This window comes from Aphelocoma coerulescens, chromosome 11 (assembly GCF_041296385.1).
Source record: "Aphelocoma coerulescens isolate FSJ_1873_10779 chromosome 11, UR_Acoe_1.0, whole genome shotgun sequence".
NCBI classification, from domain to species: domain Eukaryota; kingdom Metazoa; phylum Chordata; class Aves; order Passeriformes; family Corvidae; genus Aphelocoma; species Aphelocoma coerulescens.
This window is the reverse complement of record NC_091025.1, coordinates 20,601,954-20,629,862: the sequence shown is the minus strand read 5'-3', so window position 1 is coordinate 20,629,862 and position 27,909 is coordinate 20,601,954. Positions and strand designations below refer to the sequence as shown.

General features: G+C 40.1%; 1 protein-coding gene across 1 annotated transcript in view; it reads right to left on the bottom strand.

Annotated features, from left to right (window-relative positions):
- PEPD (peptidase D) overlaps positions 1-27,909 on the bottom strand; it is a 144,991-nt gene that overhangs the window by 13,631 nt on the left and 103,451 nt on the right. The window contains exons 12-13 of the mRNA XM_069026486.1: positions 23,383-23,531; positions 6,074-6,258 (exon numbers count right to left, since the gene is read on the bottom strand). Coding sequence (XP_068882587.1) covers positions 6,074-6,258; positions 23,383-23,531 — 334 coding nt within the window. The remainder of the gene's footprint in view (positions 1-6,073; positions 6,259-23,382; positions 23,532-27,909) is intronic.

The following is a 27,909-nucleotide window of genomic DNA, read 5'->3' as shown; positions in this document are numbered from 1 at the left end:
TCCTGCTTTTCCCCAGCAGCCTGAGCTGCCTGTAGTCACCTGAAGGAACTGCTATCAGTCCTGCCTTTGAAATCAGCAGCAGGTTACAGGAGAATATGCCCCAAGCACCACATACCACTTGAGGCATTTGCAAATCAAAGCTTCCACTTCTGCAGGAGAATCTAATTACTAGCTGGAGCTTTTGGGACACAGCTCGAAGTTAATATTGGGGGAATAGAGGACAGATGATGTTTAACTGGCTATTTCACTTGAAGTGTTTTCTTCTTTTTCGAAGTATTAACTATGGTATCAGGTTTAAGTTACCTAATAATTTTCCTGTTATTGCTGGGAATGAGAAAAAATCATCTGCCACTTATTTGAGGCACTGTTGCCTGATGATGATTCAGCTGGAGCTGAATTTCAATCCATCATTACAGTGTGGTTCTGAGCAGAACTCCCCATATAATTTTTGCTTTCTGATCCTCTAAGGTTACCAAGCTCCAGTGCTATCATAATGGAAATAACAAAACATGGACTATACTTTTCTCTTAAAACCTAAGTTTGAGAAGAGATAGCAAATAGTAAAAATGACCAAGTTGACAACTACAGCATTAACCTGGAAGATGACAAGAATATTTAGAAGAAATTTATAAGAATTTTATAAGAAGTGAGATAAAGAATTGCAAAAGCTACCAACAACACTGTTTTAGAATGAAATCAATGACAAGCACTGTTTAAAATCTAATGAACAGGTTTCTTGTGATACACAGAAAGCAGACATAGGCAATAGTCTTAAATGAAAGGGCTTTTTATTTTGTGATCTTTAGATACCATTAGTGAAAACTGCAGAGCAAAAACCCTGAGGTATACCAACGATACCTTGCTTTTTTACATGTAATTGAAAGCAGAACTCTACTGTTTTGGTTTTTCTCTCATACTGCACCTAGAATGAATTGTTCAAAAACACACAAGCTCCATTAGCTGCTGCTAAAATTTCAGAAATATTTGGAAAATAAATATTCAGATAAAAAACTTTGTTAGCACACAACGTCTTTTGCAACAAACTTCAATAAGTCAAAGAAACATAAGCAAGTATCTCCATCAAAAAACATTAAATAGAACTAACAAAACCCAAACCAAGCAACTGAAAACCTCAAGTCCGTAACATTTTCTTTCTCAGCAGAGGAGGGGAACTCCATGGTATGACAGGGCATGTCTGCATCATGGCACTGCACTGCCACAGCACCTGAGCCTTCTCTCCTCTTCTGCCTCTGCTCAAGTCCTAAGTTTCCATAAACACCCAGACTCCAACATCTGTCCTCACAGGAAAAAGCTGCTGGGAACTGATCACAGCTTTTCTGAACACAAGATGACACAGCAGCGTGAGAAGATCTATTAGCCTAACTCTGGGAGGTGTTTAAACCACACAGAAGAATCCTGGGCTACAGGAAACTCTCCTGGTTGGTGTTCGACCCAGCTGGTAACAATAAGCACCATGGATTTCTCTGCATGGAAATGCAGTTTTCAGTCATCTGTTTCCTTCTTGCATGCTGCCTGCTCAGTGGCTGTATATAATTGCTATACAGGAATTCAAAGAATAAAAAAAAGAAAAAGAAAAAAGGATTCAAGGGGATCCCATGAAGCAGAAGCAGTAGGTTTTTTTCTCCTAATCTTTTCTCAAGGTGTACAATCACTTGCAAGAACAAAACCAAAAGTTAAAACTAATGAAAAGCCCTTTTTACTCCATGTAAAGTAAAGGCACTCTAAGTGCCTTCCATACAGGTTGTTTCATGTTTGCAGGTCCTGGGCACACAAAGCTGGAGCAAGGCTTTGCAAGGTTATGGCAAGTGAAGCAATTTGCATCAGCAGGGCCCTACATAACAGCTTTAGGCTTCTTGGTAAATTCACTTCATCCTCTGATTCTTAAAGGAAAAAACATTAATGCATCATTTGCAATGCTAACCACAAAAAAATGAAATCCTCTGCTTCAGCATGAAGTCGGATACGTAAGGAAAATAGTTTTTGCCAGAACAAGATTATTCCTGTATTCTCCAGTGCGTTTGGTGACTTAAGTTCCCCGTCAGTTGTCTGGGATCTGGGAGCAAGCTTTCTGTTAAAGCCAGACACAGCTTGTGCACAGCAGAGCTGTTCCCCAAGCATGCAGTGATGGAAGGACCTGGGTAACTCCAAAACAAACCTCTAAACTTAATTTGTGATGCAGAATAGCAACAAAAGGATCAGCTTTTCATGAGAATTGAATTAAAAATTTAAACTAAGGTAAATCTTATAATTTTAAAAAACAAAATGAAATTAAACTCTTAATTCATAAGATGCTAAAATCACAGTACTTATTAACCTAACTTAAATTAACTGGCTTATTATTATAGAAAGTCATCAAATGTACTTAGCATTCTTTAGAGCCTCATAGTCAATTAATATAGCATGAAATTGAATCAACTCAAGCATCTAGAGACACGGAACCTAAATTTAAATGAAAACTTCAGCCTCATCTACCTAAGGGTCTGAAAATTTGGGACCACCTACCACATTTTCTTCACTGCAATAGGCACAAACTCTCATTTATATCCCATATTGAATTTACCCAGAAACAACTGAAAGAATGTGAGAAAACCATCTCCATGATTAAATTTTACAGCAGAAGCTAAGCCCAGTGGGGTTTTCACCCTTTGAAGCGAGCTCTGTCTGACTGAGGGCCAGATTTTCTGAAGTGATTAGTACCACTGGGGCTGAATTTTCAGAACTGCTTGAGCTGCAGTCAGACCCTCAGAAGAAGCAGACGGATTTTCAAAGCGGCGCTCGATGCTCGGTGTCCCGGAGGAGAAGCGCGGTGCACAGCAGGAGACGTGGCTCCCCAGGGAGCTCCTGACTGCTCAGTACTCCTGAAACCAGCACCTTTACTGGCATGTTTCAATGGGAAACACTGGTGCTTACACTACTGTGAACATGTTGTCCTAAAACAAGGTTGCCAAGACACATTCATTGCTGGCCAAAACCGATTATTCTTTATCACAGCAAAAAATAGGAAGGGAGATGTTGTATTTTCTAATATCCCAGAGTATACTTTGCAGAAAATCTGCAAGCATTTACAACATTTTTCAAAGAAGAAGAAAGTGCTTGTTCAATGCTGCATGTGAGAGCAGCTTACTGGAAAAGATGAAAATTTATTATTGCCAATTTTGAAAAAAGAAATCTTTGGCTACCAATGAATAACTAATCTAAGCTAACAATGTCTGGAAATAGTTTTTTTGGAACACACAAAACTTTCTGATGGATAAAAATTAGGAAATTAACGTTTATTGTATTACTTCAAATGCAACTGTTTACACTTGAGGAAAATAATGGAATAATATCCACTTGGAAAGTTTTTATTTTTAAAAAATTGTTTGTAATACTCCCAAAAATTCCCTCAGCCAAAAGCAAAGAAGTTGCTTTTTAACCAGCTAGAAAAAAGAGCGTGATACTACAGGCATGGGCTCAGTGTACAATAAACATCAAAATGGCTTTAGAAAAATCTTTGTGAAGATCTCGCTAGCTGGTAAACATTTAAAATGCACCACAAATCACTCCAGAGTGTACTAGATGTCTTCAAAATGCGCTTTTCCATTAAACAATGAGGCATGGATAACAAGCCTTCTTCCATTTAACACAGACACGTCTCACACTTGCAGGAAAGGTGCTCATTTGCTCATGTTTAGATTAACTCGGGCAGAACCACATCCCCTGCATCCTTGCACAGCTCCCCTGCCGTGGGCAGGGACCAGCCCTCCCATGAGGGCTTCAAGCCCAGAGAAGCCTGATGAAGTCCAGCCCCCTGACAGACTCCTGGTGTGTCCTTCCCACCACTGGGAGCTCCCACACCCAGATACCTCACCTCAAAGGGCTTCCTGCTTTGGGTCAGAGAGAAGTGAAGGGTCTACCAGAGGTGAAATTAATGCTGCAGAGTTTAACGGGGTTGCTCTTCTGCAAAACCCAGAATTCGTAATTTTTCCAACTAAGCTGATGCCATACACCAATCTATGCAAATACAGAACATTAGCTGTTTGTTTGTGAGCTTTCATACATGCTCCATATTCAAGGAATTTGCTATTTAGGATTGGATTTTGAAAGTAAATTAGCCATGCAAACATGCTTCATGTAAGAATGCAGTTGCATGCCAACACAAACAATTTCAATATTTGCAGGTATAAAACCCTGTGTAGAGCTCTGGCATTTTTACATACACTAAGTACAAAACTGGAGAGCCTAACTCATTTGACAATACAATCCATTTTTATCTGTAACAGGCTGCTCTTTCAAAATTGTGGACAGATCAGTTTGCTTTCAAAACATGACCCTTAGATTATATAATATACCATATAATAACAATTATAAATTCAGTCATATGAAAACAAAAATTACTGTCAAAAAGTGATTCTGCAGCTTCCATGCCACACTACTGAAATCTGCTGAGATGGAAGGTGAACAGGATCCATTCCTCCAGACTCACACAAAATCAGTTCTAGAAATCTCCCTTGACAGTAAGGCAGGTGCTCTAACCTCAAAGAATACAGTTTTTTAGCAAAACCAAGAAGGGTACTTTGCACTCTCAGAATTCTTCTCACTTGTCCCTAAAATTCAGTTATCTCTTTACCCTATTAAGTCTTGAACACATGTTCCTCCTGGTTTTAAGTCCACCAGAGAGGTTATTCACAACACAAGTGAAAACAATCTAAGCAAAGGCATGCAACAGCAGGGTCCTGGATTTTGAGGTTTATGAACTCTCCAAGTAACCACTGTCCTTGTGCTTTGCTGAATGTCTCTATTTGTACAGAGAGAGAATGCACTTGGGAGGAACAAAAGGACAAGCATCCATCCTTTCTGTATCAGCTAGTGCAGAAACCTTAAAATCAGACTAGGACTGCTTTTGATTTTTGTTTCATTCTTACTACATGTACGTTTATTAGCTGATGCTAATATGTCATTATCACAATACTGTTTCTCAACTATAATTATACTGTGAATGTACTATATACTGTTTCTCCCCTGCCTGCAAAAGTGAAGCAGCAATAGCAGCTGTTATGTAGTCTGGTCACCCAACATAAGCAAGCACCAAAATCTGCTTAAACCTTACCTATAAAGTTCCTAGTTTCTTTTGCAGATTCTTGCAAAAGAACAGCTTACATATGAGACAAGACAAATGATCCATTTTTGTACTGTATTACTGAAAACCCTTGAACAGTTAGCCTCAAATAACCACAGCCTAACACAAAATCGTTCTGAAATCCTTCTGAAGCTGCTGTAAACTTTCTTTATTCAAACCTTAAATACAATTCACCTTAGAGATTTTATTCCTTTAGTTATCATTGCAAACCTGCTGCTGTTAATTGGTTACAGAATTTTATGTATTCTGCTTTCAGATCACAGTCATGAATCACCAAATTAATTCAAGGAAAAAGACAATCCTTCTCTGTTTTCTGCAGAAACTCAGGATACAAGAGGTTATGCTTTCACATTTGCAAACACTGGAAGACTCGATGGATTTTCTTCTTTCTGCTCTCACTCCAGGACAGTACACCTACACTGGTGCCCAGACTGACACTGAATCAAAGTTCAAGACAGGGCTATGAGCCAGCTTGTTTCCATATGACACAGCCACTGGGATTTACTGCCCAGGTGAAGCAGTGGGCTCCTGCAGCTGCCGCACATCTGGAACGGAGCAGGTGAATCTTGCCAATACAGGACTCAGGTAGACTGAGATGCTCTGCCACAGTGCAGGGTACTTGGGTGGTACCTGTTAGAGCAGTGACTCAGGAGGAACAACACAATGTATGTAGAAACTGAACAGATTAAGAATGCCCAAAGAGTGCCATCAGTTGACTTCTTCCCATAAACAATTTATGTTTCAGTAAACTAACAGATTTCCTTAGAGTAAACTGCATAAAATACCACATCTTGAAAAAAAGGAGACACTTAAATGCACATCTGCTCTACCTCTGAGAAGATGCAATTGGGTAACCACATGTAAAGTATGAGCAATGCTGATTGAATTGAGGGGGTTAATCTGCAGGGGAGTTGAGAAAGGACTAACACTAACCTCTGGGTAGCCTCCAACATCATGCACATCGATTCCAAGTAGATGTCCAAGTCCGTGTGGCATAAATATTGCACCCAGATGAACCTTCACCATGTCATCCACACTGCCTTTCAGAATGCCAATTCTAGTCAGCTCCTCCAGATGGACTCTGTCAGCCAGACGGTGCATATCAGGCCAGGCGACCCCTTAGAGAGCAGAAACAGGCAGCTGAGTTAACTATTGCTAAAAGTTTTTTAACAACAACTTTCAAAAAACAGATGTAACGTATGTGCCTTTGTTTATGTAAAAAACAAAGGTGGAAAGAGCAACTACATTTTCACAAAACACTTTAACCAAGATGAAACTATTTTAACAGGCCTGTGAAATACAGAAAACTACAAACAAGAGAAACAGCAGCACCTTATAATCCAGAAAAAGATGTTAATACAATGTATCTAAGCATGCTCACACAGATGTAAATGCATCAGTGAGTCTCCTATAAGAATGTCAACTGTAGATTGCAGTTATTTAAAATGCAGAGCATAGACTATTACTATCCTATTATTTTCAAGAATGATCATACCCATTTAGAACATCTGACATGGACAGTACTTTTCTACGTACATTGAAGATTTAAAGCCTGCATCTTCCTGGCAAAGACACTCTCCAGAAATTAATGATTCCCTTGTGTTAATAGGCTGTGTAAAACACAACTCCTCTAATACATGTATTAAAACAGCATTACAAAATACTGTTGTTTGACTAGAGACAGAGTGCCAGGATACATTAGATTGGTATTATTTTGGTATAGGATACAATTTTGTTTGACAAACTGCTGGGGAGAGGAGGGAGGAAGAAAGCAGCTCTTTTGTTAGTAACAAAGTACTCTCTTAATTAGATCACCATGGCATTGAGTCATCATCAACAGAGCAGCAGTTGCAGAGTCAAGACAACTAGGGCTAAGGTACAGTTGAAGAATATTTTCCTTGTTCAATTTTGGCATGATTAAGCAAATAAAAAATGAGCAATTTTTAAGGCCAAACTCCCACCAAGTTCCGTTTGCTTTAATCCAGAGAAACGTGCAGCTCTAGGGTCTTGTGAACATAGATGTCATATTTAATTACATTATCACTTTTTGCTGAAAATACTGAGGCTTCAAAGACTAAAGTAAAATCATCCTATGGTGTGCTTGAATAAAGCACTCGGCTGTCTTCTATGGCTCTGATACAAAGATCAGAATCAAACTGAGCAGCAAGTGGCTGCTCTGTCCTGCACACTCTCAGCTCACAAACCCATGCACCCATGAGCACTGGCTGGGAAACAGCTCAGCGTGGCATCAGTGGGCAGGCAGCCTCCTTTCCCCTCAGATCACTCTGGGATCAAACCTGCAGCTGCTGCACGCAGCCTTGTGCCTGCCAAGCAAGGCCACAGGACAGAGGACAGGCACATACAAACCCTTGGTTGCTACTTCCTCACAAAGGCCAACAGTGCCCAAGTAAGTGATGCTCACCCATAAAATGTGTGCAGCCTTCCTGCTCAAAATGTGCTATTTTTATGGTTTCCCTACTTTAAAAATGAACTTCTGTTTTTCATTCAGTAAGAACCAATACAACTATAACCAGCTCTTCTTTGACAACTGTTCAACATACTCTATAACTGTTTATCTTTCTGAATATTGATTGTATTGCAATTTTCACTTCTCTAGGTTCACCTGTGTTTCACAGCTCTCTCACATTAGGCTCCACTCTATTGTATGATAAATTGGAATCACTACAATCCATCATATCAATATTAAACGTATCATAGAAGTATTACTGAATCACAGTTGCTTTCCTGCTTATTTTATAGTTGTGGGAATACAGAATTTCTCTATCTAAGTCGAGGTTAAGCTTTTGCAGTTTGCAGCTAACTCCAACCTCTCTAAAAGTCTTCAATCTTCTTTCTGAGGACACTAGATGTTCTTTCAAGATCTCTCCCATGATTTCTTAGCTGAGTATCACTACAGGTCACCTATTTCCAGCCCCATAACTGCAAAGCCACATGTAACAACATCTGACCCTGGTCAACTATTTGAAGTCTCACCCTCTCTTGTTATAAATGAAGGCGAGAACCCCATGGCTGGAAGCACAACCATGTCCTGGATGCTCTGGATCAAGCTAAGGTGAGTTGTCTGAGAGAAATGGAGCTGAGGTGTCTGCTGTTTGCAGCTCAGCTTCCCTCTGCAGCTCTGCTGGTACTGGTTGGTCTCAACCCAAGCCCACAGGCTCCACTTAAAGAGACACAGTCACTTTTATCGAACGAAGGAAGAGATACAAAAGGAGATACAAATATCAAACTGATCAGAAATAAAAACACCAGAACCACACAGCTGTTCATCTGCAGAAGTTTAACAGAGCAAATTAATGACAATATTGCCCTAACTGATAAGACTGCCATGGCTGTAAATCCTGAGTATTTCTAGGCACTGAGCAAATCCATTAGAACTCCTTCTTCCCTTGTTCTACCTTTTTCTTTTTCTCTCATTGACTTAAAGTGCAACTACTTCTCCTCTCCTTCTGCCCAGGACTCTTCATTCCCCATCTGTTTTGGTTTTTATTCATCTTATCTGTTTCGTTAGAGACTGAGGACAACAAAAAGCTCTACTGTGAAATAAATAATGAGGCTGGATGGAAAATCTGCAGCTTTGGGCTCTGTCTTGGAGCTAGGGCAGCGCTTCAGACAGAGCCCAACAAAATTACTCTGGACCACCCTTTTATTATCTAGCCAGTGCCACGAGCTTTGCTAGAGATATGAAATATGTCAGCTCCAGTTGTCTCTCACATGCTGCTGGAGCTGCAGACAGCACTGGGGCAGCTCTGGGCAGAGGGAAATTAAGCTTCTGCTGGAGGCACCCTGCTAAATAATACAAATCTTGGTTTACAAATAAATAGGTATTCAAATAGTCTTAATTAAAAAGCAAAGGGTTTGTAGATAGATTTCACTTTCTATTCTACTGTCTGGCTTCACGCTTAATTCTATTATGACTATGAGGTGGTGGCATTAGGCCACCCCCTCCAAGACACTTAACCTACAAGCCCTGGATGAAACACTCATACACAGACTATTATTTGAGTGCTAAGACAAAATAGGAAGGTATTTTGAGCTGACTACAGACAGTGAATTAAGTGGAGTGATTTTTCTGGTCTTCACTTACAAAATGGTGATATCCTTGTCTTGTTTGATATGAGAGGATTCCTATAATGTTAAGAATAAACTTTAATAGTAAGGTTTAAACAGATTTCTATCCGTTTCTTAAACAGGTGATTTGACAAAGAAAGAGGATCTAAATGCAAATCTTCAAACATTTCCTACTACCCTTATAATATTAAAACCATTATATTTGTGAAAAAACTATTTTACAGTACTAAGGAAACTATTTAGAAGTATAGAAAAAAAATCCACTGAAAAAAAGATGTCTTTGTCCATTTTATACAAAAGTATATTCGTATGTTGTATACATTTATTATAGAGTAAACAGAAATATATGATGCTTTAAAGTTATTTTAAAACTAAAATTGTATTAGTTTTATCTGTCAAGTGAAATCTTTATAGTACAATGGCCTGTGCAAGCCCAGCTGTCTCTGGGACTGACTGGCATGCCTGCACTCAAGTATCATTTAGATAACTAGTAAGTATACTTAAAGAACAGAAGTCCTTAAACTCTGATAGTCTAATTTTCCTTTGTAGATACTGAACTTCCAATAATTGCAAAAAGCAGAGAAAGGAGGAAAAATTAAGTATCAGAGTTGACAGCTTCATCAAGCTGACAACTTGAAAAGAAGCCATGAACAGAATTTTTTTGTATTCTCACATGATGTACAACTCAACAATCTGGAAATGCCACAAGGACCTGCAGTAAGAATATGTGAGTCCCTCTGTTAAAGCCCAGAGGTGTCTGTATTCTGCTCAGATCTCTATGCACACATCTATGTGTGCACAGCTTTAGCATGTTAAAGAAAACAGTAACAAAGAAGGGCAGCCATGGAACAATCTGCCCAACAGACTGCAGACTTGCAGATGTGAAGAAAAAGAACACTGGCTAAACAGTGCTGAATGAACAACATTTTGTACAAAGAATCCTTAATTCATGGAGGCTACTTAATGCTCAGGCACTTCAGCTTTTGGGTTACTGGGGGTCTGTCAGAGAGCTCTGTGCCCTGCCGCAAGCTGACAGGAGAAGTCAAACACCAGATTAGCATTCTTGTAGGGAGAAAAAGCAGTTAAAATCCAACTAAACTCCACAACAACAACTTACACAAAAATGCCTCTACCATCAGGTGTGTGAGTTACTTCAGTGGCTCACGTTCTGCAACACGGGCTGGCACTAACATCCCACCACCAATCACTCACTAGATGTTTTACTCATGTATTATTCAGGACTATTATTTTTAAGTGTTGGTGAAGTTTATCATAGTTGCAGACATGCTTTTTGTGCAAGAACTTTTATGACAGTTGCAGATGTGCTTTTTGTGTAGAAAGGTTAGTTCCGTTATTATCTTTAAGCCAATTTAGAAACCAATTATAGTCCACTGACTGAGGTTTAAAAAGACAGATTGGAGGGTCCTTGGACTTTGACAGCTTGTACCAAAATGAGTCTGCACTCAGGAAAATCTGCTGATGAGGTGTCTGCTCCCTTCTTAATTCTCTGCCAAATGAGATACTGGGTAATACAGGTCACTGGGCCAGTGACTGGCTGCCCAGGAAAGCTCGGTTCCCAAGGCTCATTAGGTTGTGATTCGTTACCTGCCATGCAGCACGTGCTTAGGAGAGAGGTCAGGTCAAAACCCACCTTTTACAGCAAGCAAAGCACTTGAGATTCCTTGAGATACAGAGTGAATGAACTACACAGCAGCAACCAGACACTGGAGATGTCTGATAATGAAATAAAACAGATCATGGATTAATTAAACAACAGAAAACTAGGGAGGTTATTAGTTTACAGACACCATGCAAACAGTATAGCAGAGGTGTGAGGTACCACTTAAAAATGACAAACTTAATGCATTAAGTTTGCCAAAAGGTTTTTTTTTAAATGTATCCCCATAAAGCTAAATGTTATCTGATACTCTTAGATAGTACTGTGAAAGAAAGGAAAAAGATAAAATTAATATTATTTTATTTCCTTGAAAATATTTCCTCTCTGATTATCTGTTTGCCAAACCCCACAAGATTTCAGATAAAACACCAGGTTTAAGGAATCTGGAACATCATATAAGGATCTCTGCAATAATCTGTGACCTCTTTGATCACACCAATGGAGAAGTTTTTGTGCCCTCTTTGCCTCAACCCCAAAAAGAAATGCTTCTAGTGAAACCAGAAATCAAAAGCATTCCTATCTTTGATGAACATACCATAAATTTTTAAACAGTGGAATTAAAAAGTCGAGTCGCTGTAACACATCACACTATAAACTGTTCCTCAGTTGCTGTTAACTCACTGGTATTTTTATCCCAGCGATTATCATCTGAAGTTTTATTAGAAGCCATTTGAGAACATAAAGTAGAAACAGCATACAAAAATAATTTAGAATTACTGCGTGGTATTTAGCCACTTTGGTCAGAAAGTACTCTGAAAAGGCCAAACAGGATTTTTTTGGCCACTACTTAGGGTACTTTGTGGTTGTAATGTGACAATGATTAAACCACAAATGATTTAACAGGGGTTTTTTTGTTGTTGTAGGGTGGGGTTTTTTTGCCAACACAGATGTCACAATCTTACTAAAAAAAGGAGTATGGCAAGGTTGTAGTAACTTCTCCCCAAATTGTGCTAAGGTTAAGTTACATTTAATTTCCAAGTGTCCACAGACAAGGGCAAAAGGCCCAATGTCCCCTGGCAGTGCCACTGAAATGCAGACAGAACACACAATCCCAGTCCAGCCAGCAGCCCACTGGAACAGATTAAAATCTGCCAACTGGCAGTGACCATATCAGACATAAAACAATAGGTCTTTAGAAATTCCAATCAGACTCAGTTTAAAAAACAAACCAAAACATAATTTAAATACTAAAACCAATTATCTTTTCCCTCTTCACTTGGGTGCTAGAGAAACAGTTGTATTTGTGATTTTCATGCTTTCTTTTTGGCCCAGTACATGAAATACTCAGTAGCTGCTCCGTTTTTGACCTTGGTGTCTTGCAGCACCAGGTAAGGCAACTCTGCCATGGGGCAAAACTCCCAAATGCTGTACTCTAACGCTGGCAATGTTTGGGCTGTGAAGCTGTTCAAAGCTTCATATACCGTGTACATGGCTCACAGGGTGAGCATTACATAGCTACACAGATGCCTCAGTCAGGGATGCAGTTTCAGACTGTATTTTACAGCTGTGGCATGACTACAAACTGGCTGCCATACGATGAGGAGAGCCTGTTAGACTTCCCATCCCAAAAGGGAACTAGCCAGAATTTGCTGCTGTGTCACACCTGCAAATACCCACAGTTCTGACTGCGGGGATTACTAGACCTGACCCTGCCCTGTGCCTTGAGTCCTGGTGCCACAGCTCCAAACCAGGATGAGCTCCTTCAATAGTCATCCCTCTACTGCACCTGCCTTACAGGGATGGGAGTTACTGCAGGGAAACAGAGATTGCTCCTCACCATCTCTGAAATTTGGACTTCAAAAGGCTGACCAGCATTGTGCTATTCAGCTGTACTGTGACATTCCTTTTGCATCAGTATGATGGAGGTTTTCAGCAGTCCATCCTCCCAGTTATAAACCCTGCACAAGATGAACTGTCACACATCAGAAGCAACAAGAGGATAACATTTTGCCGTGCAGAAACAATAAGAAAAGCAGTATGAATAGATGCAGATGTGGAGCAAGAGGAGGGATTTTTTCCATGTCTGGATGCAGTACTGGGATTGAGCAGTGCTGGCAGACACTATGGATTTTACAGCATGTTCCCTCCAAACAAATGTATGTTGAAGAGGAAAAAGGGAAAAGGATTGACAGAAGGAAGGAAGTGCTTGGAGGGAGTGACTGCGGTGTGGAAACTTACCAAACTTTGAAGCTCAGAAAAGACTCTGTTTAGATAAGACTTGGGGCAAACAGCATAATGTATGTCTAGCAGGTTTGCACTCTGACAGCTACAGCTGATGCAGTGTCAAGATTGAAGGACTTGAGAACTTTGCACTTCAACTCAAACCACAATGTATAACAAGCACAATTCCTGAACACTGAGCTGCGAGAAAATCAGTGCAGGTACTAAAAATCAGACAAGGTACAGGCAGCTTATTCCCCCAAAGTTACTATTAAAACCAGAATTGTACAATGTTACAATATACAGTGTGCTACAATTAGGAAAAAAGGATTAAAAAAAAAAAAAGCCTTAAACCAAAACCCATTCAGTATACAAAGGCTAAAAAACCTGCAGCCAATTTAGGCCGAGTCTGTAAAGATATCTAAATGTATTTGCTTGTGCAAGCCACACCTTTGAAGAATCCCTGAAAGTAGTGAAAAAGCCACATGTTAAGCTGAGCTGGAAAGCCTCAGGTTTGCCCCTGAACCATGGCAGCTCCTGCAGACGCTGCTCAGGTATCTTGAGATGAGAGGGACTTGAGGGCAGAAAGACCCAACAGTTTAGAAGTGCCTGTTTTTACACCCTTGGGAGTAACTCAGCATTATTTTAGGCCTCTGAATGCTGCAGTGGTCACTGTCTGCAGGGCAGCTCCCATCCACCACAGCAGGAAGAGCAGCCCACAGGTTTGCAGTCAGAGATCTCACACTTTACAGATTGCTGCTTTCACAGAGGGCCTGCAGATCTACTGAAGCTGGCAGAAAATACTCTCTTTTCTTTCCCCTCTTGCCATAGGTTGTGGCTGTGCTGGACAAGGTTAGGTTACATGACCAGTAATGAAAGCTCCAGTAATCAATCACACCATTTTTATTTAGTATCTTGAAAGAATCAAGAATTTCATCTTGATTGTCAGTATTGTCTATGCATCCTTTAGTGCCTTCTGCTTTTATTTCCCAAGTAGTAGCAGTGCCTTAACCATGTATACTGACAAAACCAGAATTATTACCACAGAAGGCTGTGCTACCTTTGCTGGGTCCAGCCCAGAGAGTGAGTATTTTTTGTTGAATTTATTGTTTGTTCATTAATTGATGAACATAAATGCCAGCAAAAAAGTACAGCCAACTCCATTCAATAGAGGAGAGAGAGAGAGCAGACTACAAATAGCTTTTAAAAACATACATTGGCAAGAGTTACTTTCCAATCTGTCTGTCAACACAATAAACCATTCTGAACTGCAAGGGGGGTGGGGGGGAAATAATACTGCGGTGTCATTCAGCAAGATTTGTGAATATCAAGTATTGATTACAACGTGCTCCAAAAGCATTTGTTCTTCAGAGGAACTGGCATAAAATCTTCAACCTCTGTCATTAGTATTTTATTTCTGAGAAGAAGTGTTTTGCTGCAGATATTACAACAAATTAATAATGATCAGCAGTGCTTTGACTAAAGTATGACAATCTGAATGGGAATAATTCATATGGGCACCTTGAAATTATACAAACTGTAAAACAGATTGTGCTCTCATACCCTTCCCTGTTGTGCTATTGTCAAAAATTCCAGTTTACTTTCTTTTTAAAAATTCACCAAAATCAGCTACTGTTTTTATACAGCACAACAGAGAAGCATGACCACATGGTGTTCTACTAAGCACAACTCTGGACTACACGAAATAAAACTCAAAATGACTTCCATGCAAAAAACACCCATTGTATGTGAGTAAGAACCTTGTACTTGGGAGGATAAATATTAGTAACAATTACAGTTATTTTCTTTAGGTATAATAGATTTCAATCCAAGTTGGATGCAATGCCAATTACTCTAAAGCAGTATTAAAAAACCAAAAATAAATCTGAATTGTAAAGAAGTTATAGAACTGCTGTGGACAAAAAGAAGTAGTAATCTGTGAAGCTGCAAATTTTGAATTTGCATATGTTGCTAAGCACAAGTGCTCAACTTAATAACAGAAACACCTGCTGGTAATATGATCTGCTATGCCAAATAGCTATGCCTAGCTATTTATTTTCAATTAAACAGTGCTTCAATTGAGTTATTTTAATCTTTGGTCTTAGTACTATTCTACGTGAGCTAAATTCTCCACTATTATTTCTTTCTTAGAGGCATTTTACTAGAAAATAGAACAGGGAATCATACCCCTACTTTGAATTCAAATCAGCATTTTTTGTTGTCGAAATAGGTTATTTATGAAACTGGTAGTGGTTCACTAAACCCACCTACCCTTGAAAGTCTCACTGAAAGAACTGTGCCTCAATATTTAGGTACCAAAGGAGGACACACCATCCAAAATCTACTTTCTGCTATACTAAAATACAGACCATTCACCCTCTAAAGTCCCTGGGCTTACCGCTCTACCCCCATCAGCTTTACTACTTCAATCCTTTAGCATCAGACAAACAGGGAGGAGGCAAAACATCAGAAAATAAAGTGGCTTCTTCGTTTTGTCCTTCTAATTCACAGCATTCCTTGGAAGGCTGTACACCGGAAAACTAGCTAAGACAATACCCCCATTGCAAAGCAGTTAAGAAGTTACACCACTAAAGAAAACCTGAAGAAATCAGGAGAAATGCACAAAAAGTGGTCAGAGTTTCACGGAGTAGCTCAACTCTTGTGCAGTTACACCTGCCCAGAGGACAAAGACCACAGGAGATTAACTTTGTTCTGCATCCTGCATCTACAAATACATGTCCTCTTGTACCAAGGGGAAACCAGGAGTGGCCAACACTCAAACTCCAGGCAGGACGCAGCAGTCACCCACAGTAACCCACTGAGCCTGGTTTCCAGGCTGCCTATGGCAGGTGGCTCACAGTGCACCTGTGACCTTCCATCCTAGAGATCTCCCAAGGACTGTTTCTGCTGGTTGTCAAAGGAAGTCCTCAAAGTCAGACCTACAGAAGGCCCCCCCCCGAATTGTTCTGTATCTCAAATTGTTCATTTCAAAACTGTCTGAACATGAGAAAGAAATGACAGAGTGGAAGGGTTGCTCCTAACATTAGAGAAACACCTTCAAACACTTATTCTCAACTGCAAAATGCAAGACTTGACCCAGTGAGGCACCTGGAGCAAAGACAGAGGAGGGACCATCAGCTGCAGAGAACTTTCTGAACTCCAAGCCAGACACTGCTGGCCTGTGCTCACTGGCTGTTCCAGCCTGCTCCCCTTGGCCTCTCTATCCCAAAACACCTGAGTCTTTTGGGAACTACTTACTTCTTTGCATTTTTTTAGCATCTACAGCAAAAGGGTACCCATTTCTGGTAGGCTCTGAGGATCAGCTGCTATCTAAATGATTAATAAAAGGATCTTTTATTTGCTCGGCATGTGGGTCTACTTCTTTGCCTAAAATATTTGTACTGTACTTGAACTATACTTGACTGCACTTTCTTGGTCAAAGATTATAAGGCAATCCTGGCATCAATGAAATCTGCAAAGTCTGATCTTTGATCCTGGAAGACAAGATTTAAGAGCTTAAAGAACCCACTCCTTTAAGTGAAACTGGATTTCTGGGAAAACCATACACAAGCAATCTTCCAGTCCTAAAATGGAGGAACCTCCATCTTGTGTTATCAGAGATGTTAGCCCTGGGACGGAGATTTTCTTCAAGATGTTCCTCAAAAGCATTTTTTGGAAAAGCAAGGCCTGAATACTAGAGGCAAGACAATATTCACTGTCTTGGACAGTAAAATGCAGAACTCGGGGATATGTATGTAAGATAAGCTCCAGCTTGAAAAAATGCAGATACAAATTCTGCAGGGAAACCCTGCGGTAATGTCAGTATCCTGAGGAGGAATTCACGCTGCACATAACTGACGTGATGAACAACAACTTCTGTGCATATTTGGAACTAATTTTTATTTTTCTTCTTATTGAAACAAACAAACATCAATCAGCAAATATTCCCAGCTGCATAGATAATGTCAGAATGCAATTTTGATTCAATGGGGACTCTGTATACACAAGCTTTTCAAATCATAAAAATGTAGAGATAGGGACTTGAGTGGCTGCCAACCCAGCCTTACTCAACTGTTCCTTGGGAGCAGTTTGCTAGACAAGGAGATCTTTTTTGAAACTGGAATTTAGGACAATAGACCCTACAGAGCGAGGTGTTTTAATTCCTTTTTCCTTGCATCCCAAATATTAATGTATATAACTTACAAGACTGAAAAAAAGTTTTTCCTGTTATTTTTTTAAAACATAGATTTTGCAGTAGTACCAGGCATGCTGAGCACAACCAGCTCCCTTCCTTCCCCTTCTCCTGTGATTTTCCATTAGTCTACAGAGAAGACAGAGAGTAATGCTTGGAGGTCTCAGTATGCAATTGCAAAAGGATGAAGACAGAAAGTATGTGATTGCTCCAATATTTAGCTCATTAATCTTAAAGACTCTGTTTATGCTCTAGCGCATTAATCCAAAATAGTTCTAATTGCAAAGCTGAGAAGTAGGCATACTTCCTTTTTAGTTCTTCTCAACACAGTAGCAACTTAATATATTCCAGAAAATTCAATGTTTCTACAAACAGAAAGTGTACGTAGAAACTTTCTATATGTAGCAACCAGGCTGTCCTCATCAACTAGGAATTCAATTTATAGAACTGAAATTATTAATATTCTCTAAATGCTTAAGATAACCCGAACAATAAATAGCAGGAATCACTTGAGAGGCTGCACATGGTATAAATACACTATCATTTGCTGAAGAATCAAAGAGAAACCACTCCACAGAAACCTCCCCAACACTACTGGGCTCGTATGTATCACTGACAGGAACACACTGGCCCAAGAGCACAGTGGTGCCTGGAGCTGGGCTACGAATGACTGCACTTCACCCAGAGACAGCCCAGCACAGCACTCCCTGTGGGCTGGCAGCACTGTGTGCCCTGGGCAGAGCCCGAGCTGGGCACACGGGCACTGATCCTCATCAGCATCTCCTCTGCCTCTATCACCAGCACTTCCATGTGCATGTTTCACAACTCAGCATGGAGTGATTCAGGTTAGGAGGGATACCAGGAGGGTACCAAACCCTGGCTCAGGGCAGGGTTAACTTGAAAGTTAGATCATGTTTCTTCAACAAATTGTTTTCTTCATGTTTCAGAGAGGGACTTAGAGCAAAACAAATTATCTCACACTTTTTTAAAAACAGATTGATATTAATTCCAAAGAGCACACAATACTGGTCTCCCAGGTGTAACCAGTGACAAATGATGGGTAACAAAGTTAACACACTGACACTGGATCTAACTTATGCAACTAGGATAAAGAATGGAGTGAGACAGATTTGAGAACCATGCACGTATGCCCTTACTAATCCTCCAGATCTTTCCACTATCAACAGACCTGTCCAACTTGCCCACAAAAGAGTCTAAATCTACTCCTGCAGTTCAGGCTTTCAACTGCTACCATGAGAGGTGTCCACTGGAGGTGCTACAGACAGCAGAGCTGAGACCTCGCACCCAGCCTTAACCAGTGCACTCTGCAGCCTTATGCCTACCCAGGATGTGCTACACAATACTTTTTTTCCACCACAGTTTGCTTTTTTAAGCCTGGGCAATTACAGGGGTGAGGGAGAGCTACACTAAAAGCAGTAATTTTATGGTTATAGCATCAGGGACTCCAGAGTTGAGCAATATCAGCTGACACTGTCTGTGTGAGCTTTGCTTGCACCCTTGGTGCTGACGTGTCATGGTTCAGTCCTTCAGCTACATGAACATCTACTCCTTTACACTGGACCTCAGTAGTACCAAGGCCTTTCTGATGATGCTGCCTATTCCAGTCCTACAGTAAAATCTTCAGAAATTTTAAGAAAATTTCAATGACACTCACCAGAGGAACAGACCCAGGGCTATGTTTCACAATGTAGGCAGCTGGCTAAAGGACAGAAGACCTCATGCAAACAGAAGTGCAACATCCATTCATGTGTTACTACAGACAGGAGAATTCACATGGAGGAGAGCCTCAGAAGTACCAGTGGAAAAGCTTCCACCAGACCAAGCAAAGCTTCCCACCAAGTACAAGATGCAAATCACAGGAAGCCCCAAGTTCATTTACTTCTAGGGCTACCTTGCTTCCAGAAGACTCCAACCTCCAAGGCAAGCACAGCTCCTGATAAACCAGTGAAGATACCTGTTCCTTATATAACTCCTCTTCCATCTGTTACAAAAGCTGAAAACAAGCAGGAAAAAACCCAAGAGACTTCACAAGCAGGCAAGCATGGCAAATGCACCTAGAAGTTGCCTCTGGGAATTAGCAACCTTTCCTGCACCAGACTCAGATTCCCAGCATGAAGCTAAGCAACTTGCCTCAAACACAGGGTTTTTCAAAAATTTATTTTACATTTTTTTCATTAATCATTTTCTTTTGTTTTACCAGAGTTTGGCTTGATAATTTGGAGTGTAATTTGCAGAAAGGCTGGGCACTCAACAGCTGTAACAGAGGTCAAAACAGCTGGGGTTTGAGCAAGAGCAAGGTTCAACTTCCTTAAAAAAGATCTTGAGTCTGATGAATTTCAGCCTTGGAATCCCAAATGAGTCAATAGCTTTTACATTAACTTCTCTAGCCTGTTGCCCCCTGCCTGCAAAGGGGGACTGCTGTACACTTGCACATCACTAAGATGCAATACAAGCAAACTTACTTGCCTGCCCAGCACCTGTGTACTGTTATGATGAGCTCTCTGAGAAAAAATGGTGAGGACGTTGATAATTTTGGATTCAGAGCAGGTTTTGAACAGTAGGCAATAAACAGCTCCAGGCCATGCACAGAACAAAAGGTTAAACTAAATTACTGAATAGCTGTTCATTAGCTCAGCTCTTACTGTTATATGCATTGTGTGAAGACAGCAGAGGGAGAAACAATGAATGTATCTACAGGAACATTTAATTCACATCATCCTTGGAGGTGAAATCTCTTGGTTGTCCCCACTTATTGTGGTTTTGTTTACACACTGGAGTTTTGAAATGCACAAACTGAATTCATTTCAGATGAAAGTAAACTGGGAGATGTGCTCCAGGACTGCATTTAATGTGCCTCAACTTTTGGCAACTCTAATGAGATTAAAAAAGAATGCAGAAGTGAGACAAATTAGGACACTAACTTCTGGAATACTCTGAGACACGTGCCTTTACAATTTCACTCTTTTTAAACTATTCTTTCTATGTAGCATACTTCTGTAAAGCAAACTGCTTCTCAAATCACTGTTCTGAAAAAGAAACAGACGATGGCTCAGCCACTGAAGGAAATGAAAGTGTCACTATTCTGCACATCTGCCCCTGTAGTTTAGTTCTGTGGAAGACGAAATTTAATGCAGATGGACTTGACACCATTGAGAATATCCCCTAAGTAGAAATGCAACACTCCTCTCTGATACCTGGGATCACAGGCCTGACTTTGTAGGAAAGACAATTAGCACACTGCTGTGCAAGTGCACTTTTTTGACTTTGTCTTTAGTGACAAGCATCACTGTCTTAATCAGTGCTCCACGTTCAGTGGTTTCAAAACTGCTGCTTATGCAAGACTGAATAATTCTTCCCCCCCTTTTATTTTAAACAGATTTTGTTTGTGGCAGAAGTTGTGACAACTGCACTGAACTTGGGCTATAATCCCACAGAGAGCATTTCTTAACTTTCAGAATATATTATTTGCCTTGAAGAAGGAATTCTGTTCTTGCAGTTGGAAGGTAAGGAGATCCATATATATGATTAGAGCTGTTTGTACATTTGGACCATGTACAGAATGTAGCCAGATGAATGCTTCTCTATAATGAAATACAATGTTCTGGAGTATTTTCAAAATTATAACAACTGTTTGGATATAGAAATATAAACAAAACGTATCAGCAAGTCTATTATCTCTCAGAAAGTACCTTCACTCAAAAGTTAATTAGTTTCATATGAGAGTTGAACTGAAAAAAGAAATGCCAATCTCTGAATTACACATAACTACATAGAATGTTTAAGGTTGCTAGCAAGCTGTGCCTTTCCATAAACACAGTTATGTAACCCAGTATTTGGTCAGTGACCCTAAAGCACTTGCTCCCTATCTGGCAGTCAGAAAGACCCCAGGAATCATTAACATGCTGATGACAACTACTAGATGTCCCTTGTGACCCTTTGCCACAAGGCACAATTAAGGCCCCAGTTCTGCAGCTGGAGATAAGCAGCATTTCCTACAGCTGCTGACTCGCTCAGCCTGCTCCAGGAATGCCTCCTGCCACCTGACCAGTCACTTGGCTGGCTTTGATCTTAGAACTCTGGGAAATGAAGACTAACAAAAATAACAGCAAAATTAACATGGGCTCCATAATACAGAAAATCTCACTAAAACATGATGGTTCTGGATTTTAAATTTAGTGCCTCTAATCCTGCAAGCTTCTCTGCCTCTTCTTTTGGACACCCAAAATATTACAGGGAGAAGAGACACTTGCAAGCTGAATCCACATCATCGTTTCCTGCTCCCCTCTGTGATAGCACCTGGCTTCTCCAAGAGCAGATCCTAGTGCTTTAGTCAAGGAGCTCACAAATTAGGTTTGTTTAGGGAGGCTGCAGCCTCTCCCCCTGAAACGTCTCCCTCTGGACAGCAGTGGCAATGCATCAGTCTGCATCAGCCCCCTGAGGGGCTCTGGGGTTTCTCAGCAGCCTGACAAGTATGTGACACTAACCATGCTATGAAGGTCAGCATTTCCATTTCTCCTTTTTTGGAATGCTGGTCTTCCAGGAGATCTTAAAAAGGACCTAAAAAGCAGACTTTTCAGATATTGAAAATTTCTGCAAGTTACAGGACTCTAACTGGATCTCTAATTCAAGAGTCCAGGTTGCACTTCATTGCACTCTGAAGTACAAAAGGAATGAAACCAATGAACCAGTCCACAGAACATTTTTCTATAGATACAAAATTCATGATTACTAGTCTGTCTCATGAAGAGTGTAAATGCATTTGCACCATTCTTCCAAACACACAAGACAACAGAAAGAATAGAAAGTTCAGTTCCTTTTTCTGCCAGAGACGAAGAATGATTCATCTGTCTGCGGATCTCAAGCTCCCAAAGCTAGTAAAAGACCCTTGCAACTACTTCTCAGAAATACTCAACTTAGTATGTCCCTATTTTCTAACACTGTAAATAAAGTGTTCAGCAAACTGAAAAATTCTCCCCACCATCCTGAGCACAACATCATATTAGCTCTCAAATTCTGAAGACAGTCTGCAACTTATTAGCATGAAATACTGCTGAAAATGTTACATGAAATTAAAGGTGACACTGAAATGCAATGCAAACTGTGAAGAGGAATAGGGACGAGTCTTCAGGGAAGGAACAGCAGATGATGAAGAATGCATATTGTTATTAAAATAGTAAAATATCTAGTCTCATTTTGCAGATAAGTGTCAAGTGTTATTTCTCCCTTCCAAGCTGCTCAAACAAACAGTGCTGCTGCCAGCCTGTGTAACAGGAAAATTGCATCTGTTCCGACTGGCAATCCAGAAAGCACATGCACTCAAGGGCTGACGACTGAAGACTAATACAGCACATCTAAAGGATAAGTGTGCTTTGTGCATTGAGTACATTCTTCTCAAAGATGTTCCATTAGTAATACTGAGAAATACTCAAGTACCTTCATCAGTGACATACTCAAAATCACAGCAGCAGCTAGCTCTAAAATATTTATTTGCTGGCCTGAAAGCAGAATGGGAGAAAAATAAGGCTTTCATTAAGCCAGACAGTTGTTTCAAATGAAAATGTAGATTTGATAAATCAGTTTGCCTGCAACTTAAAGGCATACACTGAAGTACCTAGTAGCCAGAGCTTTTGAAAGCTTTTTGAGGCTAATTACCCTTCCCAAAGATGCATACTCCATCCCCTTTTTCAACGGAAAATTTCTATTGTGCTTACACATAAAATACAGAAAATGCTTAAAACATATTGAAGAACAACATGTGTTCACTCAAACTCTGACTTCAATTTGGCATAAGCTTCCTGAAAAGATGGCTGTCAGTGTAAAGACACATATGAGTAACAACTGTTACCCTTAGATGAAAGGAATTAAAAAAAAAAAAAATTAAAGTATCTTATTTATCATGTTAATAATTGCTTCTGTCTTTAAAAGTGTATGGAAAATGCTGTGTATCCTACCTCTATATATTAGGAGCTGCTTAACCATGGAAATTAATTTTATCATTTTTTTCCCTTCCAGCACTTTCTAAAATGCAAACATAATTGACTTGACAGCCTGAATGCTGCTACCAAACCTCTCAATTCCTGCTGACAGGCACTGATCTTTTACCTGGCTTGACTGCTTTCATCACTGCCCGTGATGCCTTCAGCACTGCCTCATAGATATCCCTCTGGTCAGCAGTGAACTTTCCATTGGCAGGAAAGGTGCAGGTGATGTCAGAGCTGTAGCAGTAATACTCTCCTCCCATATCAAACAGGCTGAAAAGGAAACACAGGGGAAGGAAATGAAAATTTAGTTCCAAAGAAACAGTAGAACATAGTGGACCTTTCTCTCGGTCTGCACTTAAAAGCATCTACATTTTGGTAGCTTGCCATATAATCACTACTTGAACACTGCTCTAAGTAAAACAGGATGACAGTCCCTTGGAATCTCCCAGCAGAAGGGTACCTGCATTCCATATGGCTTAAATGGACACCCTTTTGGGCTGTGCTGGTCCAGGATGAAAATGCTCAGAGAACACAGGAAGGAAGAAAGATAAAAAGTACATGAAGAATCCACTTCAAGCTCCTCAAGTTCCAGTTTCTAGGACTTCTTCTCAGAAGAAAAAACATGTCCTTTTTTTCTTTCCTGAGAAATGCTAGCACCACATACAACATCCAATATCCAAAACAGAATCCCACTTAACAAAGAAATGTTAATGGAATAAGGATTATGGAAAGATCCAGCCATAAGAAGTACAAACACAGTACAGCTTACTGCATCAGAGGCAGAAGAAAGAAATTACTAAATGTTTTCTTTCATGGGGACAAAAAACTGGCTTACCCCTTGAGAAGCATATTTATTCTATACATGAATAAATGACTCACCACTGATTGCTCAGCTGCCAGAAATCAATCTACAGGAATAGCAAGTGGGACTCTACACCCTTTTGAGGACCATGTTAGACATTTGCAGTACTGTGCTTTTCAAGCCTGCTTGATAAGGCATTGCACACCTTTCGGCAGGCTCAGAAATCAGTAAATAACCAAATAACCATTTGGACCAGACAACACTTGAGCAAATAACCCTCTTGGTTCATCATATATTGATTACAAGAAGGCACATTTTACATACAAGACTTTGCTCTTGACACAGTATTTGTGTGACCTCCTGATTTCTATTGTAATGAGTCAGAGTTGAAATCTGTGAATTTAAGTCTTCTTCCAACCACCCCAAACAAGTATATGAGAGGCTAATCACTGTAAGAAATATGATTTTCCTGCACTGTGTTTGAAAACCTTGGAGTTTTCCTCCTCTTGCTGCTTTTTCACAGCAGGGTCAGTCAGAGAGTACAAGCAGAAGGCAGGGCACTCCACTGGGGCACCCTCTCTGCCACTGAGTCCTAATTACAGCAGTAATTAAGAAAACTGTGCAGTGTAGCTCTGTCCCCAAACAGCTTATGTGACTAGGTAGGGAAAAAAAAAGCTACCACAAAAAGTGCTATCACACTCAGCTGCAGATGATCACTATTTCCAACATAACTGCTACTGAAAGCAATGGACAGTGAGTAAACAAAGGCAACGATGATAAAACTAAAGAATATTTCAGCAGGGCTAGGACTCTTCTTGCTGCATTGCACACACACAGACACATACTCATGAAGACTTGCTCCAAGAACTTTTAAAATCCACTACAATTTCCTCCATGAACAAATCTCTGCACTGAGAGCAAGCCCTGCCTGAAGTCTTTGCCAGCCTCCCCAAACTGGGCAAGGTTCAGCTGCAGAGAGACTTGCAGGACCGGAACATCAGGAACAACCCCAGTGGCTGCAGCTGCAGGAGGCTTAAAGCTACAGGAGCAGCCTCCTTAGGAGAGTGCTACAGGGAGAACTGCAAAGTTACCTGGCTACACACCGAGCTAATACAAACACTACATATGTTCACTTAAATATGAAATACAGAATGTTAATCCACGAAGTTGCTAGTTGAAAAAAGATACAAAACAGGCAGCAAAGGTCAGATCCACAGAGTGAAAAAACCATGACTGGACACCAACATAGAAACTGTAAACCAGCCTGGCCAAACCTCAAAATCAGAAACCCCATCAACACTGCCTAAATTCTGATTTTATTGTTAGACTTGCTTCTAAAAATAACTAAAGATACACATAAAAAAATCTACAGATACAGAAAAGTTGTTGCAGCAACTGAGAATCATGGAAAAAGCTGCTACATGCAGTAATGTACCAAGAAGAAACAGATCAGTTCTAAATCTTTCAACCCATCCCAGACTGACCCTTTCAAATCACAAATCAAGTTTCAAGATGCTTTGTGGGATCTGCAGCAGTTCTGTGGCCTAACTCTGTTGCATTTACAAGTGTAAATGCCCATTTGGCATGGTGACAGTAAAGCTGTGACCAACGACTTGTGAACTCCCTGTACATGTCTGCTGCAAGCTGCTATGCTTTGTATATTTTATAGTATATTTTACCTGAAAAGCAGTTATTCTGAACTTACCAGAGGCAGAATTTTAGCTATGTCTTTAACCTTACAATTATCAGCATTTTCTCAAACCCATTCATCATTCAGTGGCTGTTAAATAGTTTTTGAGTTACCGGAGAACTAAGCAATGGAAAAAAACCATCACAAAGCTGATGGTACACCAAAACAAGGCTCACAAGCTAGGAAGCAGCATTTGTTCAGGTCTGTTGGCTTCCAGACAAGAGGAGACATGAGGGAAGATGATCTTTCAAATTCCACCACAGATCACAACACACCATCCAGCCTGTATGCTTCAGTGAGAAAGCATCCGAACCAAATGGGACATCTGGGAGATATTTTGGCTCTTACTGGGAATTCTCTTCCATTTAACTTCAGTTGGGAACATATCCATTAGCTAAAATGTTGCCCAAGACATGGAAACAGCCCAAATATTGTAGTTATACTGAGAAAATAATGGGAGCCTGAGAGGATCCTAGCTTCATGTATTTCCTTGCCAGGCAAAATAAGTGGTGAAGCACATTTATATCAAATAAAATATGTGACAGCTACTATCTTCTCCTTTTGACTAACCAGAAAAAAATTCTAAAAGAAGATTCCTTAGAAAAAATACATTTATTTTACTCTGAAATTAGATGGTAAATTGCTAGTGAAAAAGATAGTATTAGTGCATTGTAGTTTGTTCTCAACTGCATGTACAAAATTACCTGTCTGAGAGTATAGTTTTAAAAGGGTCACATACAGAAACAACTACGTAATGTTATTTGGACTGTTATCAAATGTAGCAGCAATATAAACAAATTAAATGCATAAATGAAAATAGGCCTTATAGGCATCTTAATCTATGGCTTACCTCTTAAGAGCTGTTTAAAACAGATCAACACATGCACTAATATCATAAACATTCTCCAAACTCTATTATATTTCCCTCTTAGATAAATGAAGTGCTACACATCTAACAGACTGTCATCATTACATATACATTGCATATACATTACATTTTGCATAACAAAACTTAACTGTGAATTCAGTTTTCTGCTGAATGATGAAAAACTTCATTCTAAAAAAACCCTTTCACCACTGCTTTTTCAGCAGGAACACAGCTGTGAATTGCTGATTTCAATGAGATTATGTGTCCGAGGCTGTCAGGTTTCCACGGCATTTGAAAGGGGTGGTGAACAGAGAAGGAGTGTTGCTGACCAAAGAGAGACATTTAGTTTTATGTCAAACTTTTCAGTGATTTAGCTCAAAGCTGAGGAGGTCAGCTCAATCTCTTTCAAAACCTTCTGAGAGAGAAGCTAATCTTGCTTTGCATCATTTTGTTGAGAGCAAGAGCATCAAACACCTTCATTTCAGGGTGAAAAGTGTATGATGCATAAAGCAGATTTAAAAGTCAGAAGACCTGAGCATCCCCTAAAAATTCCATGCTACTGTTTCAGTTTATTTTCTAGAATGACTAGGAAGCTACATCATAAAAAAAGATGCATAGCAAAAATGGTCCAAACATCTTGGAAGTATGGGCATAGCTCTCCCAATGGACGCTTCAGGTCTGTGTGTATACATAATCTTTCCTACAAAACATATTGCAAAATACTGCAAACATTACTAATTAAAACTGAACAATGCAAAGTATAAGAAGAATCAGATAACCCATCAGCTGCTCTACCGACAGAATGCCTTGTTTGTGTACCAGTAATCCAACATTAGCCAACAGGGTCAGAAAACAAGGTGCCTTCTGCCTGCTTTGTAAGTCACCTTTAAAAATAACTAAGAGCATTTAATTCCTTTCACAGGAAAAAGCTAAACCCACAAGTTTAAATCATTTTGCACTAAACCAGTATCATAGTCAAAAAGAAGGAGAAAACGTGTGACATGCCACGGCCTTGCAGAAAGGCTTGGCTGGACATGCTCCTCCTCACAGCAGCTCCTCAGCCCTTCCCAGCAGGTCCCTGCAGCAGTTCTTCCATGTACAACCCCAACTGGGGCTCTGCTCCCCATGCAGGAACCCAGGAGGGAAGTTTGGAGGAAATATTTCAAGTCCTGTCATTTTTAAAGTGAATACAGGCTTGTAAGTCAGTACTGGAACTGAAACACAACATGATGCAAAAAAGCTCCTTTCCCCTCCTGTCCCTCTGAAACAAAACAGATGAGTAAGACAT